Consider the following 24,734-nt stretch of genomic DNA (forward strand, 5'->3'; position numbering starts at 1 on the left):
ATTAACAGCAGGGCTTTCTAAGGCCCACTTGACTTCACTCTCCAGAATGTTGGCTCTGGGTGACTGACCACATGATCATAGTAATCCAGTTCATTAAGATCTTTTCTGTACAGTTTTTCAGTGTATTCTTTCCATCTCTTCTTGATCTCTTCAGCATCTACTAGGTCTCTACTGCTTCTGTCCTTTATTGTGCCCATTAGGTAACAAATTAATTAGTTTCAAATCTCAACTCTGTCTCATCCTACCAGTGTGACTTCAGAAAAGCTCCTTATTTTCTGTGTTTGCTTCCTCCACTGAAAATGTGAGACTACCCCATCAGGTTGTTTAGAGGAGGTGCAAATCCATGTAAAGCACCTCAGCACAGTCTAGTTTGAACCATACGCCTTCCAATGTAGAGGATGCTGGTTCAATCCCTGGTCAGAGAACTAAGATCCCACATGCCACAGGGCAACTAAGTCCATGCCCTCTAGAGCCCACGCTCATCAAGAGAAGCCACCACAATGAGAAGCAGCCCATGAACTGCAACTAGAGAGTAACCCCCACTCACAGCAACTAGAGGACATTTGTGTGCAGCAGTGAAGACCCAGGAAAGCCAAAAATAAATAAACCAAAATGTATTAGTTTTTTAAAAAGAAATAGGCTAGCTTTTGTTCTGCCATGGTACCTGTGTACCTGAGGTACACAAATGGCTGGGGAGGGGGTGGGGAGACTGAAAAAAGCATCCTGTTAATAAGATATTCTGACTAAGATAACAACTAAGGTGGGAATTCTCTAGCAGTCCAGTGGTTCGGACTCAGTGCTTTCACTGCCAGAGTCCAGGTTCGATCCATGGCCAAGAACTAAGATCCTGAAAGGCCTGGCCCCCCCCAAAAAAAGGTAACAGCTGACATTTATTGAACACCTACTAAGCCAAACAAACTGTATTAAGGGTGTGTCATCCCTGATCTCAGGAGAGAGGATACACCCTAGAGGCATCCCAAATCTACTCCTGAGCTGCCTAATACTGCCTCCCTCCTAACAAGATCTCTTGCAGATATTCATTTCACAAACGTTCGAGTTCTCACTGAAGTGCCTTAGGAGTGTTTCCAGCGGTGTGGATCAGGAGAAACCTCTAACTGGAGGAGCTTCAGAGCGCTGGAGGTAACAGACGCCTTTTCCAGTAGCTTACCTATGAAGTGCAAAAGAAATGTTGCGGTGGCTGGAAGGTGTTGGTTGGAGTGGCGTTTTCTGTCTTGCTTTTCATTTGGGAGAGATGCCAGCATACTGGTAGTCTGTTACGGAAGAACCAGCAACGAGGGAAGATACCAGACAGGGAGAATTGCAGGAGTCAAATCAAATGGGTCAGGGGGACACGAAACCAGAGCCTAGGAAGAGCTGGCTTTAAATCTGAGAATTACTGGGTCCTCTGCGTCTCATCGTAAAGCACGGGGTTGTTGGCATGAAATAATACGAGGTTAAAGAAAAATTCAACCTCCCTGGGTAGGGGCGGGGTGGGCGGCGCGGCTGGTGCCGGGTTCTCAGGCTGATTCCGCCCCAACTCAAACTTCTCAGCTCGCTCCCAGCAAGAACTGCCTCCGCACATGCGCAGTGCCCGCACGTCGCGCGGGCCGAAGCACTCTCGCGAGAAGAGCCGCGCCAGCCGGAAAAATGGCGCCTCCCAGTCCCCGAGAGTCCAAGGCCCAGTCGGCCACGAGCGCGGTCAAGTCTGACGGGGAGATGGTGCTGCCGGGCTTCCCGGACGCAGACAGCTTCGTGAAGGTGAGTTCGTGAGGCCTCGGGGGCATCGGGAGCCGCCCGCGGCTGACCGGAAGCAGGCCCGGACCCTCTGGGCGGCCGCCCACCCGGCCGCGTGCACGATGCAGCCGAGCCCCGGGAGAGGGTAAAGGGGCTTGTGCCCTCTCCCGGCACAGTCTGCCTCTTCACCCTCTGGGGATGGGGCTTCGCTCGCTGACACTGGGGGACTCCCCACTCCCCAGGGTCCTGGATCTCCCGTTTGAACCCTTGCAGTCCCGAGCATGGAGAGCTGTCGCCACGTCATAGGAAGGGATTCCTGGTCACCCTGAAGCCCCCAGCCCTCGCGACCCCGACCCGCCCAGGCCTGAGCCATTCAAACAGCTCTCCGGAGAGGCTCGGCTGCTTCAAGCTGCCCATACTTGCTGTCCTCCCCTCCTGCGGCGGGGATGGCCCTTCTTCCCTCTCCCAGGTTCAGCCCTACATAATCCTAAACCCTGGGTTTAATGTAGAGCTGCCACCGAGTGTCCCTCCTGTAGATGCCATAGAACATTGATCAGTGCCTCCTTCCTTAGAGTTCATTTGGATTATTTGTCTAATGGTGCTTAAATATGAGCAAACAAATCTGGAATTAAACATCTCATGCATAGCTCTTACAAGACCATGAAACTAAAATAGCTTGTAGAAATAATAAATAACGGAAATAAAGAAAAATAAAATAAAATAAAATAGCTTGTAAGTTAGCACTACAGATTCCCTAAAACTCCACTTGCATTTTGTCTAATTTATCTCTACCACAAATTCATTTATTTGGTTCCGATTGATTCCTGGGCCACTAGCCATGGTCCTGATTGGGTGGTTCTGTGCTACCAAGAATGCCACCATGATTCAAGTTCCCATTCTCTCTTTTTTCTTGGAAAACATGTATAACACAGCTTACAGTGATGTCATCTGGCTTTCATGTGACCAACCATCATTTGCCCATGAGAGCCACTTCAGGTTTTTCTCTTTCCCACACAGAAATTGAAATAGAGACATCCTTGGCAGCAGCTGAGCCATAAGCACAAGTCCAGCTGTGGATAGTAACCATTCTAAATCAGTCCTATGAAAGATCTAGAATATTCTTATATTGTTTGTATCTATTATTATTATTATTACTTAGCTGAGCCATGTGGCTTGTGGGATCTTAGTTCCCCAACCAGGGACTGATCCATGCCCCTATCTGTGGAAGCACAGAGTATCAACCATTGGACCACCAGGGAACTCCCTTACACTTGTTTATCAAATTCAGAAACTAAGATTCAAATAAATACTGCCTAAGGTCACAGTACCAGGCTGTTCTGAATCTTAGACTTATTATATGTATTTGTTATTTCTATACCCATTCTCCCAAGAATGTAAGCTCCAAAGCTCGTTTTCACGTTCATTCTTGTATCATAAGGGTCGGGGTAAAATCAGCATTAAATGCTGCAGGGAGACTGGGTATCTTCATCATCTAGGACAGTTCCTTATATATAGTAGATCTTGGGGAAAAAATGAGCTGCTGAATGAATGGTGACCCGTGCCTAGAACATGCTTGTTTTTCTGGTTTTGACAGTTCGCTCTTGGAGCAGTGGTGGCAGTCACCAAGGCGTCTGGGGGCCTACCACAGTTTGGTGATGAGTATGATTTTTACCGAAGTTTTCCTGGCTTCCAGGCATTTTGTGAAACACAGGGAGACAGGTTGCTTCAGTGGTAAGTACTAGATATTCTTTTCTCATGTTGAAAGAAATGACTATGAAGAAGTAGATGATTTTTCCTGAGATTTGTATTTTTTTCTTACCATAATTTTCTGTGCTTTGGAGTTATAAAATGTAAAAATGACAATGGATTTTGATTAGGGAATGTTACTTGGTAAATTTTGAGTTTAACTTTAAAAATATACATGTTGACTATTGCAGCTATAGACAGTGAATCTTTTTAGATTAATATGGGACTTGAAAACCTAGATCCAAGATTCTCTCACACAACCTGCGGAGTCACAAGCTTTAGCTTTCTTTTTTTTTTTTTGAATCTATTTTATTTTTTAGTAATGGCTTTCTAATAAGTGTATTGGGACAGACATTACACAGACACTGGTTTTGTTGAACTGTTGCATGACAGAATTAGAGAATCTGTTTTAGATTTCATGTTAAAACAGTGAATGCAGAGTACATCGTTTACATAGTGTTGTATATTTTTTTAGAAATTAAACAAAGCCTTGGGGTAATTTCTTCCACCCCTTCAAATAACGAATGAAGAAAATAAGTCTTTGTGAGATTTAGTGAATTGCCCAATGCCATACAACTAGCAATGTTTTTTGCTATAAGGGTGCAGGTTTTGTTAGTTTGATCCAAAACTATTAGGGAGGACTTCCCTGGAGGTCCAGTGGCTAAGACTCTGCCCTCCCACTGCAGGGGGCCCAGGTTCGATCCCTGGTCAGGGAACCAGATCCCACATGCCATAACTAAGAGTACACATACTGCAACTAAGACTCAGCACAGCCAAATAAATAAATATTTTGTTATAGAAAGTGTTGGGAATAATCTGAGCTAAGCCTTGGGAGCTTTCTGCCAGATTAGTAAACAAGCAAACAAAAGCATACTGACTGATTTGGGTTTTCCGGTCCTTCCCAGCATGAGTAGGGTGATGCAGTACCACGGGTGCCGAAGCAACATTAAGGACCGGAGTAAAGTGACCGAGCTGGAGGACAAGTTTGATCTGCTGGTCGACACCAATGATGTTATTCTGGAAAGAGTGGTGAGTGTTTCACCTCACTGTTAAGGTAACTAACAAATGAAGAGCCTTTGTATTATTAAATAATGAAAGAAAACCCAGGCACTTCAGGAAATGAAAAGAAAGGAAGTTTAGCATTTCTTGCCCAGAACAATATTCCCTTCCTCTGGTAGTTGGCTTCTTTTCCCCAAAAATAACACAGTTGTCTTCAGCTACATCACTTCAGAATATTACTTCCCTTGGGGATGCCTGTTTTTAAAGTGCCTGTATCATAAATCTACCCTCCAGATTTGCCAGTTCCATTTTGTTGCAGGAGAGGAGGCCTCTGGATGCAGGGCACAACCAACATTTAATCCATTTTTACTAGGTTTCCCAGGTGGCACTAGTGGTAAAGAATCTGCATGCCAATGCAGGAGACACAAACAAGAGACTTGTGTTCACTCCCTGGGTCGGGAAGGTCCCCTGGGGGAGGAAATGGCACCCCACTCCAGTATGCTTGCCTGGGAAATCCCATGGACAGAGGCGCCTGGTGGGCTACAGTCCATGGAGTTCCAAAGAGCTGGACACGACTGAGCACACACATTCAGTCTTCTAAATACCCTGACTTCTGTGATTAGAGGGAGATGTGGCTCATTGCGATAGCTAGCCAACCGTCGTTTTCTGCCTAGTTCTGTAACAGAATATTCCTTACAGAAATACACAGATTGTCCTAAACACAGCTAATGCTCAACCATGTGACAGTCCTGTGGATATGTAAATCATGCTCTCCTGTCCCATGAAGTCATCTCTTCCATGGTCTAAATGGCCACGGGTCTTTCAGTGGTTTCCTCAGATTTTCTGATTTCAAGTCCTACCATTTGTCAGCCAGGTGCACCACTGGTGATAGTGCCCAAACTGAGACCCCACATCTGGTGCTACTGTACAAAATATGGATAGATGAGGACAGCCTTCATTCTCACTCTGATTACCATTCCTCTATCTTTAATGCAGTCTAGGATGATAGGCCACATCATCCTGTTAAGTCACTTTTGAATTTTCAACCCAATTCAGAACTGTGAAGAGAGTCAGTCAAGGGTTGGGAGTGCCTGATCACTGCCCTACCTTTGAGAAAATAATGCTTTAATTACTTGGGTTGACTTTCAAATCACATCTCCTACAGTTATTTGCTCTTAAAAATGTGTACTCTTGCACGTAATTCTCTGGCTATGTTTTGTAAAATTTTAGGTAATTAACTCTGTTAACCCTTAAAGGAAGATACTAAACTAATACCTCTTACACTCTTAGGGCATTTTACTGGACGAAGCATCAGGCGTGAATAAGAATCAACAACCTGTCCTCCCTGCAGGGTTACAGGTCCCCAAAACCATAGTGTCCAGCTGGAACCGGAAGGTGAGGGCTGCTTTTCAGAGGCACTGGAGTATCTGATACCAACCTTAGGGCCTTTACCCTTTCTTATTTGCATTTCTGTTCTAATTTATTGAACACAGAACTGGCCACTGCCTAACTTGTTCTCATAAACAGACACAACCTAATTCCACCCTCTAGTCGACTTTGCAGCCCCCACCCCATCCCCAGTGTCACACGTACATTCTTTAATGGTTGGCCGTTGGCGTAAAATGGAATTTAGTTTTCTGAGTTTTCAAGTTGCTGTGTTATGAAGTATTTGTATTTGTTGATCATAGGCAGGAGAATATAGCAAAAAAACAAAATCTGAAACTTTCCGGCTACTTCATGCAAAAAACATCATCCGACCTCAGCTTAAGTTCCGAGAGAAGATCGACAACTCTAACACACCATTTCTTCCCAAAATCTTCATTAAGCCCAATGCTCAGAAACCCCTCCCTCAGGGTAAGTGGTGCCAACTTTGCCCAACAACAGAAGTGAAGGGAGAGAGGTCTCCCTCCCGTCTTCCTTTCTTCAAATTCAGAGGGAGCCAGTTAACCCTCGGTAACTAGACAAAGCGTAAACCTGTCTTTGTCGCCGCTTGGGTCTCCAGCACTCTCCAAAGAAAGGCGGGAACGCCCGCAGGACCGCCCTGAGGACTTGGATGTCCCCCCTGCCCTCGCGGATTTAATCCATCAGCAGAGAACCCAGCAGGTGGAGCAGGACATGTGAGTGTTCACCTGTCTGTCCTGTTGCGAGTCTTGACCGCCGTGTGTGTCTTCGCTCTGCGTCACTTTTGTAAAATGTGTGAATGAGAGCAGAACCTGAGGAGTGGGTGACTCTTCCCCTCATCCTGAGGTGAATCTTACCAGCTGACCTCCTGCTTGTGTTCACAGAGGGCCTCACACAGGCGTCATTCACGTAGCCCTCACACAGTCCTAAGAGCTGCCAGTTGCTCTCGTCCCCATTGTACAGATGTAAGAACCAAACTTGAGATGCTAACTTCCCACTAGAACTAGAACTAGAACACCCAAGTTTTCTTAAAATTTTCTTTCCTTTGTACCACTCTGCCTCTCTTGTCAGGTGGGGTCTCATACAGGTAGGTAAGCTGTAAACTTAGCACAGAAAAGACCTTCTCCTTGGCAGTATAAGTAACTTGGAAAAACTTTGCTATAAACAGACAATAGGACTTTGCCTTCAGTGTAAAGAAAAAAGATGAAGGGAACTTTGTCAGTGTTGGTCCTTTTCTCACACGTAGCCAGAGTGTCTGGGCATTGATGCCTCAGCCCCAGCTCTGTACTGTGAGGCCTCCAGTCAAGTGCTGGAGAAATAAAGGCACTGAAAGAGGGCCCTGCCCTCAGGGAACCCAAAAAAGACAAGATTCTTATGCCAGAGTCTGATAGCAGAACTGAAGAAAATGCATCATTTAGTATATGACAACTGAGGTGTTTGCCCCATCCTCTCTCACCGCACAGATCCGTTATTCCAGATCACAGAAAATTATATATTTCACCTTTCTGTATCATCTGCAGCAGCAGCTATACAGTGTTTTTCCAATTAGTGCTCAAATCTTTATAAATGAATAGATTTTTAATTGTTATACTTTTACGGATGAACAAGTTGCACCTAATTTTTTTTTTTTTCGATGCACTTGAATCATCATTGAAGCAATGATGCTTTTTAAAAAATTTTCACAATGGTCTTGTCTGTTTTAACAAACTGGATTTAAACGGTTGTTCTTCCTTAAATCATGGAGTTAATCACAAAGATTTTTTTGTTTTTCATTGTAGTGTAATTGCTTTACAGCGTTGTGTTTCTGCTGTACAACGAAAAGAATCACCTATATGTACAAATGCATCCTCCCACCTTGTTGAGCCTCCCTCCCACCACCCCTTCACGATCCCACCCCACTAGGTCGTCACAGCAGCAGGCTGAGCTCCCCGTGCTGCACGGCAGCTCCCCGCCAGCTGGCCGTTCTGCTCACGGTAGTGGATGTATGTCAGGGCCACTCTGTTCGTTTGTCCCACCTTCCTCTTCCCCACCGTGTCCACAGGTCCATTCTCAACATCTGCATCTTTCTTCCTGCCCTGCAAATAGGCTCATCAGTACAGTTTTTGTAGATTCCATATATGTTTGCTAATACACAATACTTGTTTTTCTCTTTCTGACTTGACTTCACTCTGACAGACTCTAGGTCCATCCACTTCTTTGTAAATGACCCAGTCTTGTTCCTTGCTGTCTAGTATTCCATTGTGTATATATGCCGCGTCCTCTTCATCCGTTCATCAGTAGACATTTAGGCTGCTTCTGTGTCCTAGTTGTTGTAAATAGCGCTGCAGTGCCCATCGGGGTGCCTGTGTCTTTCTGAGTTACGGTTTTCTCAGGGCATACCCCTGGTAATGGAATTGCTGGGTCATACGGTAGTTCTATTTTCAGTTTTTTAAGGAAGCCCCATGTTGTTTGCCATAGTGGCTGTATCAGTTTACATTCTCACCAGCAGTGCAAGAGGGCTGCCTTTTCTCCACACCTCTCCAGCATTTATTGTTTGTACCTTTTCATTTTACTGATTCAGGTTTGCGCATCCTTATCAATATGAACTAGATCACTTTACGCCACCAGACTCAGTCCTTCAAAAGCCAGAGCCTCAGGTGAGTGCCGATCTTGGCTGATGGGTGGTTCCCAAGTATCCCAGGAAGAATCAGGTACATCGATGACTGGATGCAGTTTTGGCTTTCCTTAGTTGCTTTTATAGTATTGGGGTGGCCAAAAATTCGTTTGAGTTTTCCCGTAAGATGTTATGGAAAGCCGAATGAATTTTCTGGCTACCCAAATAGAAGGGTGTGACTTCGGATCATTTCTTGGACTCATAATTCACTTTTTCCTTTAGGGAAAGACGATGGTTCATAGTCTTCTCCTTCTCCCTATACTTTTGTGATGCAGTTATACAGACCTATAGGAGAGACACCCTGCCACTTCGTGTCCACACTGGATGAACTAGTGGAACTCAATGAAAAGCTCCTGAAGTGTCAAGAATTTGCTGTAGACCTGGAGGTAATTTATTAATGACCTAGAAGCAAGTGTTTACATTTTCTGTGAGTTCACCTATTCAAGAAGTATGAAATTAGTACTAATTTAAACCTGTTTTTTGGTAACAATCACATTACTTTATTTATTACTGATTTTTCAAAATCAATTTAACTGTAAGCCTGATAAAAATCCTTTTTTCGCTGTTTCCCCCTCTTTCTGTGTACTTTAGCACCACTCTTACAGGAGCTTCCTGGGGCTCACCTGCCTGATGCAGATTTCCACCCGGACAGAAGACTTCATCGTTGACACTCTGGAGCTTCGCAGTGACATGTATATTCTCAACGAGAGCCTCACAGACCCAGCTATTGTTAAGGTTAGCCAGCCTTTTCCCACTGTTACATGTGAGCACAGGATTTAAGTGCTTCTCAATTTAGTATTGTCGTCATTTTGGCATAGCCCCAATAAAGCTGAGAGAGAAAATTGTAACTTCCTCCACTCGGGTGGGCTTCCCTGGTGGCACAGACGATAAAGAATCTGCCTGCAATGCAGGAGATCCGAGTTTGATCCTTGGGTCCGGAAGATGCCCTGGAGAAGGAAAGGGCAACCCACTCCAGCAATCTTGCCTGGAGAATCCCATGGACAGAGGAGCCTGATGGGCTATAGTCCATGGGGTCGCAAAGAGTTGGATACTGAGCGACTAACACCAGTCGGGTACCACACGCTTTTGTTTCTAACCCTCTGTTAGAACAGCTAAGACTTAGCTCACCACCCAGAAAAATGTTAAAGCACTTTAATGAATACTGCAGTGAGTCCTTGATCTCAAGGTTGTTGGACTTAAAGCTGTCCTTAAAGCTAGCAATGTGGCTTTCTTAGTCATCAGCTGTTAGCACTTACAAGCATGCAATTAGGATTGTAGAGGACTGTGGCCCAAACTAAAAGAAGCATGTAAAACTGAACCATCTTTATCTTTATCCTGGCTTCCATTCCAGTGTCCTAATAACCTAGGGACAGAGTTCATTTCAGAGCATAAACGGCCCTGTGCCTCTGTACCGCATGGCTTTGGTTTTATTTTCAGGTCTTCCATGGTGCTGATTCAGACATAGAATGGCTCCAGAAGGACTTTGGGTTGTACGTGGTGAACATGTTTGATACCCACCAGGCAGCTCGCCTTCTTAACCTGGGCAGGCACTCCCTGGACCACCTGCTGAAGCTCTACTGCAGCGTGGAGTCAAACAAGCAGTACCAGCTGGCCGACTGGCGGATACGGTCAGTTTGTTCTTGATGAGGAAACAGGGCTGGCAGAGGGAGGCCTGGGTGGTTGTTAACCCCACTGTGGAGACCTGCGCACAGGCTGTAACACCATTTGGATCTCTCTTTCTTTTTTTTTTAAGTTTATTTTTGGCTGCACTGGGTCTTCATTGTTGCAAGCAGGGCCCACTCTTTATTGTAGCGCTTGGGCTTCTCATTACAGTGACTTCTCTTGTTGCGGACCCCAGCCTCAAGGGTGGGTGGGCTCCGTAGTTGTGGTGCATGGGCTTAGTTCCCAGACCAGGAGTCGAACACCTGTCCCCTGCACTGGCAGGCGAATTCTTACTCACTAGACCACCAGGGAGGTACCCCATTTGGATCATGAGTTGAAAGTCATTGGGCTTTTCTCCGTTTGTTTTTAGTGGCATAAGGACAGCTGGAAGTTTTAGAATAATATAGAGTTTATGTTGGACTGATTATGTTACATAAAGGAGAATGTTAATAAATTTCAGTTTAGTTTTGTGATGTGAAATATTTAAAACTTCTAAAATGGAAGTAAATTTCGTTTAAAAAAATGCTTCATATTTATTGAGGAGGAAATTAGATTGTACTTGAGCATAAATTATAAGAAAAATTAAAGTAAAAAGAATGTTTCATATTTGAAAAAGTCAGGAATTACTGTCTTAGATAAATAGTGCATCATGCTTCATGGAAATAGTTGAAATTGCCATGCCATGTCAGCATTTGTCCATGGCAGTCTCTTGTTTGTAACCCACGTCTCCCTGGTACATGTGTATGAGATGGTCTCCCATAAGTGTGAGAGAATTCTAAGAACAGAGGTGACTTAGCCTTGTAATCAGTATTTACTGTAATCTAAGTAATTTATAGTGGAGTAATTACTGTATAGTAATTTACAGTATAATAAATATAGCACATAGTAAATATATACTGTATAAATATAATATTTATAGCATTTACTATAATCTAAGGCTGTTACGGAGTCTTGCCACACTTTGTGGGATTCTTGCTCCCCTTGGTAATTTTCAGATGGCTGGCTTCCTCTCTGAGGCTGTAGCTGTTGTATGCAAAAGCATTAAACTCTTCTGCACATCTCATGCCAGAATTTCTCAAGAGAATTTAGTAAAGAACTATAAGATGAGAATTGATAAAAGCTGAAAACCACTTCCTTTTACCTGACCATTGCCACATGCCATGCAGTGGGATAAGATTCACATCCAAGGCAGGGCCCTGATTTTTAACCACATCTTTGCCCTGCTGCCCCTTCTGCCCAGTTGTGGAAAGAGTGGCTTGTCCCATGAGGATGCCTGAGAATCTGGTGGGGCTGTAGTACTGGCCAGGGGAGACTCTTGGACTTCAGCAGGAACCCACAGGGTAGACGAGTCAAATTGCCACCTCAGGGGAAACCAGTGAAACAGCGTTCTCTGTTGCAATCCTAGACCTCTGCCTGAGGAAATGCTGAGCTATGCCCGAGATGACACTCACTACCTGCTGTACATCTATGATAAGATGCGGCTGGAGCTGTGGGAGCGCGGCAACGAGCAGCCCACACAGCTGCAGGTGGTGTGGCAGCGCAGTCGCGACATCTGCCTCAAGGTACAGCCCGGGCCCAGGTTCCACTCGGGTCCCCGTGCTCTGCTTTGCTCTTTTATTTATTTTTAAAAACTTTTTTAATGAGTTAATTTATTTTGGCTGCACTAGGTCTTTGTTGCTACACACGGGCTTTCTCTAGTTGCGCAAGTGGGGCCAACTCTCTAGCTGGGGTTTGCGGGCTCCTCGCTGCAGTGGCTTCTCGTTGCAGAGCATGGACTCTAGGCACACGGGCTCAGTGGTTGTGGCGGTGCACGTCTGCCTTGCGGTTTACGTTCATGAAAGAGCCCAGTGTCCTGAAGAGCCCAGGGCACAGTACTGATTCCCACTTATCTTGAGCATTCTTTAATATTTTGCAGAAATTCATCAAACCCATCTTCACAGACGAATCTTACCTGGAACTCTATAGGAAGCAGAAGAAGCATCTGAACACACAGCAGTTGACGGCCTTTCAGCTGCTGTTTGCCTGGAGGGATAAAACAGCTCGTCGGGAAGATGAGAGTTACGGGTAAGGACTATCAATCCCTTTCATTCTTGCTAGGTGTGGTGACAAGGAAATAATGGGCTTTTTCAACTCTTTTCACCATGAAAGTTGATTATGTTTTCCCAGGGTTACAGCACATCATGGAGCTTGTCGGCAGAATTTAATGGGATCCTGTTGTGTGTTTTATTCCAGATACGTCCTGCCAAACCACATGATGCTAAAGATAGCTGAGGAGCTGCCCAAGTGAGTGAGGACTGATTAATGTGCTCTGACTTCCTCAGTAGAGAAAGTGCTGTCTTTCAGATCCAGCTTCCCTGATTGTTGTTACCTCAGGGCTGTTTACTCAGAGCAGATTAGTGCTCTGAGGAAGTTAGCAAGTCCAAGGAATGCAGAATCTCTGCCCGTGCACTGCCATTTAGGAAGCAGAGCTTCTGAACTGGAGCTATTTCCATATTTATCCCTTATATGGACTCCCGTGTAAGTCTCTGGGCTTCCCAGGTGTCTCAGCGGTAAAGAATCCACTTGCCAATGCAGGAGACATGGGTTCGATCCCTGGGTGGGGAAGATCCCCTGGAGGAGGAAATGGCAGCCCACTCCAGTATTCTTGCCTGGAGAATCCCATGGACAGAGGAGCCTGGTGGGCTACAGTCCATGGGGTCACAGAGGAGTTGGACACAACTGAGTGACTTAACAGCAGCCTCAGCGTGTAAGTCTCTGAGCCTGGAGCATCCACTTTAAAGGAGAGAAAATGTCTCAGACTCTTTCATCTGTACCTCCTTCTGCATTAAGGTGTCTCATGATTTTAGATGTCTTATGATGTTAATTGGAGTATAAGCAGAGAATCAAAACTCAGCATCACCTGGCACCTCCTTGCAGGGTTGCAGGTGAGCAGAGCTGTGGGGCTGCGTTCCAGCCCCCCCTGAGAGCGGCAGGCAGCAGCAGGAGGCGTCTGCTCAGGGCCGAGTGCAGCGGAGAACGCGTCTCGGAACAGCCAGCGGGGCCGCCCTGACAGACCGTGTTCCCTCAGTTCTCACCTGAGCACCTACACTCTGGCTTCACCGAGTTGTTCTTTCCTGTAGCCTTTGTGGGCCGAGCTTCTGGGCAATGTTGAATGTGTTCTCTTCCTTCAGGGAACCTCAGGGCATCATCGCTTGCTGTAACCCCGTGCCTCCTCTCGTACGGCAGCAGATCAACGAAATGCACCTTCTGATTCAGCAGGCGCGAGAGATGCCTCTGCTCAAGGTAAGAAGCTCCCCAGCTCCACAGATTTCTCAGCTCTGTCTGCTGGCATCTTGCTCCGTATAATCTCCTTCACACGTGAGTCGGTCTCCATTCTGAAAAAAAAGCTGGAGGAAATAATAGGATTTAGGAAATCCAGTGGGTGTGTCTTTATGATAGTCAAAAGCTAAAGTTCATCCTTTTCTTAAAATATTTATTTATTTATTTTTGGCTGTGCTGGAGCATCGTTGCTGTATTTGCGGCAAATAGGAGCTAATCGTCATTGCAGCATGCAGGCTTCTCATTGCAGTGGCTTCTCTTGCTGCCAAGCACAGGCTCTAAGGCACGCAGGCTTCAGTAGTTGCAGAACTTGGGCTCAGAAGTTGCAGTTCCCGGGCTCTAGAGCACAGGCTCCATAGTTGCGGCACACGAACTTCGTTGTTCCACAGCATGTGGGGTCTTCTCAGACCAGGGGTTAAACCCACGTCTCCTACATGGGCAGGCAGATTCTATACCACTGAGCCACCAGGGAAACCCTCATCCTTCTTTCTTTGCAACCTTATCTTTATTAATCCAAGGGCCCGTGATGTCTCATGATGTCTGATGATGGGCTGGTTAGCTGTTGTCCTGAGGCAGTCAGCCTTGCAGGATAAACTGGGGTGGGGATCTCAGCACAGAGACTGCATTTTGGAAGCCTGGCAGTAGTCCAAAGTGAGATGATAAGAGCCCTGATGAGTGTGTCAGTCACAGGAATGGAAGGGAAAAGACAGGTTCAGGAAACACCTTCAAAAGCAAAGACTGATGGGACTTTATAACAGGTGGTGACAGTGGCTGCAGTTCTTTTCTGAGCACCATGCTAAGTACTTTAGAGGTGTTCTCTGAATGGCAAGTAGAGTTGAAGATAATGAAAGTGGAGTCAAGGACCACTCACTCCACACAAGAAAGCCGAGGTGATAAGAAACAGGAGCACCCCAGAGAGAAGGGAATTCAGAAAGCCTAACTGTGAAGAAGATGCTAAAGTTTAGGCAGATTTAGATGAAAGCAGGGTGCCCAGCCCGTAATACAAACCCATGCATACCAACACACCTGTGTTCTTGTGTAGATGTTACAGCATGTCTACACAAGCTTATGTGTAGGTTTACATGTGTGTGTGCTTTGTTTTGTTTTTAATCCATACAAACATTTATTCTGCCCTTGCTATGGGGTGGGAGAGAGGGTGTTCAGAAAGATATGCATGTTTCGATTTGTGTTTTATTTGGCACCGTTTTTAATGTTTTGTCTCAGTAATAATATTAGCATGTGTAAAACATGTTTGTAATTTTTTGAAAGATTATTGATCACAGGCAACTTGAAATCAGCCCCTTTGAGGTAAAAAAGAAGAGAATCTGAGGATAAGCACATTTAATGTCTTCACGCCAATATTTCTTTCTTGACTCTATACGTTGCCCAGTAAAGAGCAAAACACCAGTGACTAGACAAAAATCTTTCTCAAGCTCTTTGGAATCCTGTATTGTGCCTCACTGTGATAAAGGGTTTTATTCTTTCATCCAACAAATAATTACTGAGCACAAGTAATTACAGTGCCAGGCACTAGACGGGGTGAAGGGACGAGAGAAAGTCTCGGGCTCTTGAGAAACACCGTCTAGTGAAGAGACACGTCTGCACTGAGGGAAAAAAAGAGAATGAGTGTATCATCAAATTTAGGGAACTTTCCTGACATTCTGTCTGTTTTGACTCTGTAGTCTGAAGTCGCAGCGGGAGTGAGGAAGAGTGGGCCGCTGCCCAACCCTGAGGTACCGTGATATGTTCGTTGTGGCTTTTTCAGAGGGAGGGGGGGGAACCAGTCACAGCCTGGACAGACCCAGCCTCCTTGACAGACACCAGGGCCTGTCATCTAGTCACAGAGCTGCTGCCTGCCTGCAGGTCCTTCACGCCGGCCTGTTGCCTTCTTTTTGATACAGAGATTGGAGAATGTTCTCTTTGGCCCCCATGACTGCTCCCATACCCCGTCAGATGGCTACCCGCTCATCCCAACCGACGGTAACGAAGAGGCCCCTGGCACGTCCTGGGGGTGGGGCTGCCCGGTGTGCCACCCTGTGGGCTTGGCCTGCGCTGACTCCCCTCCCTGTAGGGCCTGTGCCGGTGCAGAAGCAGGAGGGCCTCCTCTCCGCCCAAGAAGACGAGGAGACCCTGCCAGACATCAGATGTCTCGTCGCTACCGCTGTCATCACATTATTTAATGTGAGTGACACCATCCGGGACGTGACCCAGACTGGGGGGATGTGCTGGCTTTATCAGACAGGAGGCCGTCTGCCGGAAGTGGAAGCCAGTGGTGGTGGGGGTGGGCGGGAAGCCCATTGGCCGGATGGTGTTTGCTGCCCTGATGAGGAGGTCTGTGAGGGGTGGTGGAGGGTTCTGTGTGCTGCCTGAGGAAATCCTCAGGGGAAGTGCCCCCAGGGAGCCGGACAGGAGCTCCAGGGACATATAAACAGGGGCCTTTCTTCCCCATTCATCCAAGGTCAGTCAAGGGCCAGGTTATCCTGATTCCCAGAAGGGGTAGAACAGTGTTTCCAGTGAACTCATAGCGTGTGCTGAGTGTACTTTCCTGACGACTGTTTTGGATGAAAAGAAGGAAAAAAGCATTTCTCCCCAGTCTGGCCCGTTAGATTAAGTGAGCAGCAGGAGGTGCAAGTACCAGGAAGTGGGTAGGAACTTGTTCTCCCCTCCCAGGGAGGCTGAGTGGAGACTCCATCCAGTGTGGCCCACTTGGGGACCTTGTTCCTGGAATCCGGCCTGGGACACGATAGAGCTTGTCTTGGTTGATCCCACCCAGCACGCTTCTCCTTTCCACCGCAGACATGAGCTCTGGGTTCTGTGCAAAAGGAAGACCAGGGTGCATGTGCTGGTCAGAATGGATAGTTACTGAGATGACCAGAGAAAAAAGGAAATCACACATAAAATCTGAATACAGCACACAATAGATGTGAAAGAAAGTGAAAGTGTTAGTCATTTAGTTGTGTCCAACTTTTTATGACCCCATGGACTGTAGCCCACCAGGCTCTGTCCATGGAATTCTCCAGGCAAGAATACTGGAGTGGGTGGCCATTCCCTTCTTCAGGGGGTCTTCCTGACCCGGGGATCAAACCTGAGTTTCCTGCATTGCAGACGGATTCTTTACCGTCTGAGCCACCCGGAAATGCAACAGATGTGGTAAGAAGGAAAAACTATAATTTCTGGAAAGAAGGAACTGAGAAAGAGAAGCAAGAATACTGTCTGGATAAAGACAGGTTTCATTCTTAGCACGTATTCAGGTGGTAAGAAGCTGGGTGGTCCAATCCCATTCACAACTCTCCCATCATACTCAGATGCGGCACCAGAGCCAAGAAGGTGAAGTACCTCCTGCAAGATGTAGTAACTGTCTGGGAGTGAACTTTTCTTTTCTCTTAACCACATATAGTCAGTGTTGTTTCAGTAGCCAATGCAAAAAGAAGTCTAGGGCCTGCAGTTGACCACAGAGTTCATTGACTCACCAAGGCGGTTAGGCAGCTAAAGATGTGAGCATGAACTTGTGGCTATGTGGATGTGTAAGCACTGTGTGTTGTCTAGCAGAGGCTGCATCCGTGTTCCTGGTACACAGGAAACCTGACTACAGAGAAGGCCAGGGGCTAGCGCAGGCTGATGTCCCTGGTGAGAGCGACATTCTCTTGCATAGTTTTGTTGGTCACCTATAAAGGTGTATGATTTTAACTTTCAGCTAATTTCACGTTACAACCCCAGGTTCTCCAGTCAGCCAGATCTGGGCTTACATCCTTATTCTGCCCCTATTAGCTGTAAGGCTCTGGAAGACTTAATTAAGCTCTCTCAGCCTCAGTTTCCTCATCTGTACAATGGTGAGAGTAACGCCACGTACCTTGTAGGTTGTAAGGATGTGGTGAGAACTCATTAATTCAATGAGTGTGTATTGGGACTTCCCTGGCACTCTAAGGTTAAGACTCCACGCTTCCACTGCAGGGGGCACGGGTTCAGTCTCTGGTTGGGGAACTGAGATCCCATGTGCCGTGTGGCATGGCCAATAAATAAATAACTTTAAAAAGTCAGCTGTTGGCGTTATTACTGTTACTCCTCTTGCCGGCATCTAATATCATAAAATGGTCACGATTGTAAGCCATTGTTCTCTGTCCCTGCAGGAACCTAGTGCTGAAGGAAATGAAAAAAGTCCATTAACAGTTGCACAGAAAAAAGCCCAGAACATAATGGAGTCCTTTGAAAATCCATTTCGGATGGTAAGTACTGGTTGCATATGTTAAGGGCTGACAAGAGGCAGAGCTTTCTGCAGCTGTAGGTGCCTTTTTCCTGAAAAAGGAACCGAGAGACTTCAAAGACCAGCGAAGCCTCACCACCGTGATGTCATCCCTGGCAGTGGGTCGAGACCCTGAGTCAGGTCTTCTGAGACCAAGTCAATAAGAGGACCCCACTTGAGGGCCAGGCAGCTGCGGCCAGGCTGACACTCTGCATTGAGGCCTCCTAAGATGTAACCAGCAAGACACCCACATCTGAGTGCCACTGAATTCTGGGTCCAGATTCTATTTCTCAGCATTTAACATGACGGTTTCCATTTCTCCAGTTTCTGCCTTCAGTAGAACACCGGGCTCACATTTCTCAGTCAGCAAAGTTTGATCCATCATCGAAAATCTATGAAGTAAGTGGATTTGTCACCCTTTCTAAGAGTGAACTTTCTAAGAAAAGAGGACTTCTTAATTTCTTAAACCAGGTTTCTGTTCTAAACAAGCCCATCCTTGAACCTCCCTGAAAATGAGTGCAAGAAACACTTCATATATAAGCATTGTTTCCAGAGAGAGGAGCCAGACTTTAATCAGATTCTTGAAAGCTTTGGGGAACTTTTTAAAGAAACAGGTCTTTGTTTTTTGTTTTTGTTTTTAATTAGAGTTTAATTTACAAGGTATACAGTATACAGATATGAAATGTATAGCTTAATGCATTTCTATTTGTGAATATTACTTTAATGCTCTTAAAGATGACAGCTTAAATTTTGAAACATTCTGTTGTATGTTGTGTGGTTTGTTTTAACAGCATTTTAAGTAAGAGTAAGAATCCATGTTCCCTGGACCCCCATGAGATGTTCCTGGGAGCCGGCATGTTAATTGTCTGTTAAAAGCCCTCATCCTCCCTGTGGGAGGTGGTGCTCTGATCAGATGGGTGGCCTGGCTCCCTCTGCCCCCGACCCCACCCCTGCACTTCTCTTTAGGCCAGAGAGTCAGGCCAAGGGATGTCCCTGGTAGTCCAGTGGTTAAGACTCCACGCTCCCCAGTGCAGGGACGAGAGTTCCATCCCTAATCAGGGAACTAAGATCCTATGTGCCATGTGGCACAGCCGAAAAAAAACAGAAAAGAGAATCAGGCTGAAACCCTGATGGGCCTCTGCCCTGTTGCTGTTGGTAAGCCTGCTGTTTTTAGAAATGGGGAGTCAGGTGAGGTTTCTGCTGTCTCTTCTCTTCCCCCCGCTTGTGGCTTAGTCGGGGCAGCCATCTGTGCCCCCCCCCCCCGCCACGCCAGCCAGACTTAGCGTTTCCTGTCACCGAGATGTGTTCTCATGCCCCAGGTAAATGTGTCTTAAAGAAGCACATTAGACCTGCAGGAGTCCTGCCTTGAACACCATCTCTACCGTATGTTAACCATGTCCCCTTGGACACGTTACTTAGCTTCTCCCAACCTATTTCCTGTCTGTAAAGTGGGGGTGATGATAGTACCTGTGCCTCAGGGTCATAGAAGGGACTGAATGGGTGGATATGCAGGCATCCAACCCAGTGCCTGGAATAACATAAGTACTTTATAAATAAAGCCAGCATGAGCTCTTATTTCTCATGTCATTAGATACAGGATCATTAGATAATGGGACTTAGGACCTAGAATGTGTATAGCTACCAGTCAGCATGCTCTGCGTCACCTCATTAAAAGAATCATCCTAGGCAGCTGAGTTTTGGAGCTCTTTTGTTGTGTTTGTTCTCATTTATAGATCAGCAACCGTTGGAAGCTGGCGAGCCAGGCACAGGCACGAAGAGAGCCTAAGGAGACTGCTAAGGAGGCAGCGGGGCATACAGGTAGTGCAGCACCTACCGCCGCGCCAGCTCAGCCGTCGCCTTTGGTTGAGAGCAGCCCTGGCTCGCTGTTCTGCCCAGCTACGCTAGCAAAGCTCCAGGCACAGCCGAGCAGCCCCAGCCCTCCCCTCCATGGCCTCCCTTCTGCCGAGGGGGGGCAGACAGTGAGCCGGAGATGTGTGAGCTGTCAGGGCAGCGGTACTTACGCAAAGAGAGAGGAAGGAAGTGCTGCGGCTGGGCCTGACGGGGCATGGGCTGCTTCTGTACAGTAGCCCACGAGGCGGTCTAGTGAACGTGACATTGAGCTGAGAGCCGCAGCCATCAGGGGGGAGTGTTCAGATTGGTGGCCCGGCAAGGCCAAGGCCACAGCTTGCAGTACTGCTCAGAGTGACCCAGGAGGCCGAAGGGATGGGGGCAGGGGGTGGGTGGAGGGTAGGACAGAGAGCAGGCAGGGATCTGTTGTTGGGACTTTTACTCCAAGTGAGTTGGAAGCCATGGAGGGCTCTGAGCAGGGGAGGGCCGTACCCTGACTTAGGTGTGGAGGCCTCACCAGCTGCTGGGCAGAGGGCAGGGCGGGCAGTCCAGTCAGGAGGCAGCACAGGGTGCAGATGAAGGGGGACACTGGTGTGGACGTCATGGGGGCAGGGCAGGTGGTGGAAAGTCAGAGCCTGGCATGCCGCGTAGAGAAGCTGACAGCATCGGGTGAGGTGGTCCTGGACACAAGGCTTTGTCCTGAGCACCTTGGGAGGTGGGGCTGTGTGGGCAGTGAGGCTGCACGGGTGCCGGTTAGAGGCAGAGGAGGTTTTGGTTCTGGTCCTTGACCTGTTAGGGTTGAGATCCCGACACCGCGTCCTCAGGGGAGTCACGGAGGCTGCTGGGTGAGGAGCAGGCAGGGGTATGGACCCAGAGGTTGGTTGATGAGGAGAGAAACGGCTGAGCCGCGAGGCAGGGTCCTCCAGGCATCCCTGGGGGTTGGGGCTGAGGGGTAGGGTGGCCATGCTCAGCAGGGGTAACACCACAAGCAGTGTGGTTCAGAGGCCTGGCTGCCACCACAGACCGTTCTCTCTTGCAGCTGCCCGGGACCAGGCCCAAGAGGAGTACAGGGCCGCCGCGGAGCAGGCCATGTCCGTCCGCCAGCAGACTGCAGTACGTGCCTGCATTTCTGCTTTCTCTGGTCGCGGTCACGGTTTGTCTGGAATGTCAGGAGGGCTCACCCTCAGCGTTGGGTTATAGGCGTCTTCCGGGTGCTGGTCCAGTGTAGTGCTGCCTCGTGGCCGCCCCCCGCCCCCCACCCCAGAAGGTCAGCGTCACTGTCCGTCTGGGGTGGTTCTCCCGCTGCATTTGGGATAAACATGCCTTTGGCCTGTAGAAGGAGGTGAGGCATCAAGCCCACTCTGTGTCCCACTCCACCTGGGAGCTGTTTCACCCCCTGCCTCGCCCCCCCCCCCGCCCCCGCCCGACTCCCCAGCACCCTGGAGTGCTCAGCTCTGGCCTTTCCAAGTGGCCTGATGTCATCCTCCAGCTGGGAGCTCGGCCCCCGCACCGCCAGTGCTCCTCTCTCCATCCCCAAGCCTATGTTTAAAGCTCTGGAGGCATTGTGTGCCTTGCAGGGTGCTCACAGGGGTCACTCGCACAGAGTGGCCCCCTGCCCTGGTCGTGGCCGTGCTTCCCTCTTACAGGTCTGTCCAATCCACAGCTGGAGAATGCTGCCAAGAAGAGAGAGCGGGCGACGAGTGACCCGAGGACGACAGAACAGAAGCAAGAGAAGAAACGCCTTAAACTTTCCAAGAAGCCAAAAGACCCAGATCCGCCAGAAAAAGACTTTACGCCCTATGACTACAGCAAGTCGGATTTCAAGGCTTTTGCTGGTGAGGCCGGAGGGGATGTCCCGCAGGGACCACCTGACCACGTCCCATGTGGGGAAGCAGGTGGCAGGGAGGGAAGAGCAGAACCTTAGTGGAGATTAAGCTCCGCCCTAGGCCAGGCAGGCAACCTGGAATTGTGAGGGCAATGCAAGGACATGATGGGGACAGGGCAGAGAGCCACCACCCTCAGCCCCAAGGGCTGAGCTGCAGGAGCCACTCTGGTGGTTCATCAAGATAGTGTCCATTCTGTTAGTAATTGTAGCTCCAGCCTTCTTCACAAGTTGTGTCCAGAAACACATTTTCTCAGACATACACACATAGAGGAAAGATGTGGTTTGTTGAGACAGCCTGGTACCTAGAAGATAATGCTCTGTGCCTCCTTAGCCTGTGAGAGCCTGTCTGTTGAAAGGGCTGCAGTGACATTCCTGATGACAGAGCAGCCTCCTTGGCGACACAGCCGTCTTTTCTGCAAGAACATCCCCTCTGGCCCCAGTTTACGGACAGTGGCTTCACCCTTCACAGAAACCAGAGGGATTCCCTTGATGTGAACTGGCCAGTGCTTTAGCCACCAGCCCCTGACCTGAGAACAGGCCTGTGAGAAATGAGCCTGGGCTCCGGGCCACCCTTAGCTGCTTAGGACATGATTGGTAAGGTGACAGCAAGCCAGAAGTTTCTGTCTGTGAAGGGCTAGTGAGCTGACAGCCCGCACTGCCTGGATCTTGTGCACCTGGCCCGGTAGTGAGTCTGTGGTGTGTATTAACTCACATGGTCACTGGTCTCTCTTTTTTCTTACCTTGCAGGAAACAGCAAATCCAAACCTTCTTCCCAGTTTGACCCAACCAAGCAGCCCCAGTCAGGCAAGGTAAGAAACAGACTGAGAAAACCAGTGGGCTTGAGGTGTGTGTTGTTGACCCTCCACTGCTGGCAAGACTGGCCCATCTAAGAATCCTCTCGGTCTGCATAGCTTTCCCTCGCCTCATTTCTTCCCAGGCACAAACAATACCCATCAACTATTTCAGCAAGAAAAAATATGTTGTAAAGTGTCTCTAAAAGTGGGCATGTGGTTTTGCAGGGTGTTACTGTTTGCTGCCTTGGGAATTACAGCAGCAGGCTGAAGCACTCCCTGTGATACCAGTGCAGGCCTGCCATTGCCCCCGTGGGCGTTGCTGCCAGCCAGAGTGCAGTGTGACTGGACGTCTGGCATGAGGAGGGCAAGCGAGGCCTGTGTAGAGCCTGGCTGTTCCCTCAGTGGCTTATCTGTACAGCCTTGCCTTCACTAACACCCAGAAATGTCCAGTTGCGAGGAAACCAAGAGTCACACCCTTGGCACTGGAGGCTCTGATGGGCCGTCTGAGCCTACGCATGTTTTCCTGTGCGTTGTGCGGTTGTGGTCGTCACTCAGCCTAGATGGTTTCTTGTCTTTACAGAAATGCATTGCAGCCAAAAAAGTTAAACAGTCGATTGGAAGCAAAAGCATGTCCTTTCCAACGGGAAAGTCAGACAGGTACGTCCAAGACGCCATCGTGGCCAAGGAAACCCAGGGAGGCCTCACCTAAAGAGAATCTCAGAGCACATCTCCTGGCCTGATCCCGATCTTTGTCAGTCAGAAAACTGAGCTGGGAGGAGGAGAGGTGATCACTGGAAACCATAGTCGTAACCAGACCTTCTAGGACTCCAGTCACCCTCAGCCCTCTCCCATCACCACGTGGTCTCCTAGGGTCATCCCAGAGCAAATAGGTTTGAAATCTGCCTATGTCAGCCCCTTTCTGAGGAAAGAGGGAAAAAAAATCAGTAAGCAAATATGGATAGTCATTGTTGTCCAAGAATATTTTAGGAAACTCCCTGGCAGTCCAGTGCGTTTGCTGCCGATAGTCTGGGTTCAATTCCTGGTTGGAGAACCCGGGATGGAGAGTTCCCTATCCCTTGGGATGGCTTCTCCATCTCAAGCCACATGGCATCGCCCAAAAAAGAGTATTTTAGTTAAAAGCCCAAAACCCTAATCCTTGCAGCAGACCCTGAAGTCGGAGGACGCACTCCCAGGATGTGGCAGCGGAGGAGAGAGCATCCTCAGCTCGGCCAGCCCTCCCTCGCTAGGCCACAGGGTGCTGCTGCTGCTGCCTCCACTCCTGTTCCCTGGAGTGCCAGGGGCACTCTACTGCCCAGCTCAGTTCTCCTCGACCCCAAACAGACCGTTTTCCCTCAGTTCTGCAATATTAAGGCTCACAACGTTTTATAAACTGGCTGACTGCCACCATTCAGCCAGACTGCAAGAACTAACCCTTTTGTTTTCACACTGTCTCTACAGAGGTTTCAGGCACAATTGGCCAAAGAGATAATGTTGGAAGACAGCCTCAGGATCCCCTGGTGGACTGGAAGCACCAGATAGCGGTGCTGGTTTTGTACAGACTCATTTTTAAACCATTAAAAAATAACTCTTGCTGGAAGAAAGCGGGTGCCTGACTTTTCTTTTGCGGCCACTCCAGCTCTGGGTAGCAAGAACACACCTCGTCCTGTCCAGGTCACCCTCTTCAGCGGTCTGGGGTAAGTGTGCCCTTGGAGCGTGGTTTCCGGAGAAATCCAGAACTTCCCCCGAGGAGGAATGCAGGAGACACCCCAGGACTCAGGAAAGGGAGGCCTCCACAGGCCAGGGCACGATGCCCAGCTGACTCTCCATCCTGAGAGGACGCACTTGTCCACGCCTGCTCATGCACATGAAGCCAGATGGTGAAAAGTACCTTCGAGAAGAGGGACTGGTGGGTGCTTGGAGCCACTGGGGCTTCTCGACAGCCTGGTCTCTTCTCTATTCCTTTCTCTCTCTTTTTTTTTTACATTTTGTTTTTTCCCCGTTATAAAACTAATAACATGTTTATTATAGGAAATGAGAAAAACATGGAAAAATGTAAAGAGAAAAATTAAATCATCTTTAATCGTGCAGCACAGAGAGAATGTTTACTATTTTGATGGAAAGGCTTTTTACCTTACGTGTGAATACCTTCCAGATGACCTTATATTTCTATAGTGTTTCACCTTTAAAATTTATATTATGAGACCTTTCTCATCCTGAAATTGATTTTAGCTAATGCACATCATTCAACATTTAGGTTTCCACTTTGTACTTTTTTTTTTGATTGCTGAGCTCAAGCTTTCCTCTAGTTGCAGCAAGCAGGGCCTACTCTGTAGCTGTGATATGCAGGCTTCTCCTTACGCTGGCCTCTCTCGTGCTCTAGGGCCACACGGGCTTCAGTATGTGTGCACGTGGACTTATTTGCCCCGTAGTATGTGGGATCTTCCCGAACCAGGG

At 48.0% G+C, this 24,734-nt stretch overlaps 1 protein-coding gene across 2 annotated transcripts; it reads left to right on the plus strand.

Moving 5' to 3' along the window:
* The first annotated feature begins 1,634 nt into the window (after positions 1-1,634).
* Positions 1,635-24,463, plus strand: EXOSC10 (exosome component 10). 2 transcript variants are annotated; one of them, XM_052653517.1, is made up of 25 exons: positions 1,635-1,758; positions 3,329-3,465; positions 4,386-4,509; positions 5,770-5,874; positions 6,168-6,333; positions 6,482-6,596; positions 8,441-8,516; positions 8,809-8,919; positions 9,125-9,268; positions 9,971-10,161; positions 11,601-11,757; positions 12,111-12,259; positions 12,428-12,478; positions 13,366-13,477; positions 15,196-15,246; positions 15,415-15,511; positions 15,585-15,694; positions 17,641-17,736; positions 18,078-18,152; positions 19,487-19,571; positions 20,641-20,714; positions 21,265-21,436; positions 22,234-22,295; positions 22,861-22,937; positions 23,739-24,463. In XM_052653517.1, exons 1-25 carry the CDS (start codon positions 1,648-1,650, stop codon positions 23,767-23,769), a joined length of 2,679 nt encoding a protein of 892 aa, XP_052509477.1. In that variant the 5' UTR covers positions 1,635-1,647; the 3' UTR covers positions 23,770-24,463. The 2 variants fall into 2 exon arrangements, with proteins under 2 accessions (XP_052509477.1, XP_052509479.1); XM_052653519.1 differs by having other exon boundaries at positions 15,415-15,493; positions 23,739-24,462.
* The last annotated feature ends 271 nt before the right edge of the window (positions 24,464-24,734 follow it).

This window comes from Budorcas taxicolor, chromosome 16 (assembly GCF_023091745.1).
Source record: "Budorcas taxicolor isolate Tak-1 chromosome 16, Takin1.1, whole genome shotgun sequence".
Lineage (NCBI taxonomy): Eukaryota > Metazoa > Chordata > Mammalia > Artiodactyla > Bovidae > Budorcas > Budorcas taxicolor.

Excerpts from the sequence above, each read along its gene's own strand:
- EXOSC10 (XM_052653517.1), top strand. The coding sequence starts at position 1,648 with ATGGCGCCTCCCAGTCCCCGAGAGTCCAAGGCCCAGTCGGCCACGAGC. Across the intron at positions 4,510-5,769 it reads ATGTTATTCTGGAAAGAGTG|GGCATTTTACTGGACGAAGC; the intron begins GTGAGTGTTTCA and ends TTACACTCTTAG. Across the intron at positions 12,260-12,427 it reads CGGGAAGATGAGAGTTACGG|ATACGTCCTGCCAAACCACA; the intron begins GTAAGGACTATC and ends GTTTTATTCCAG.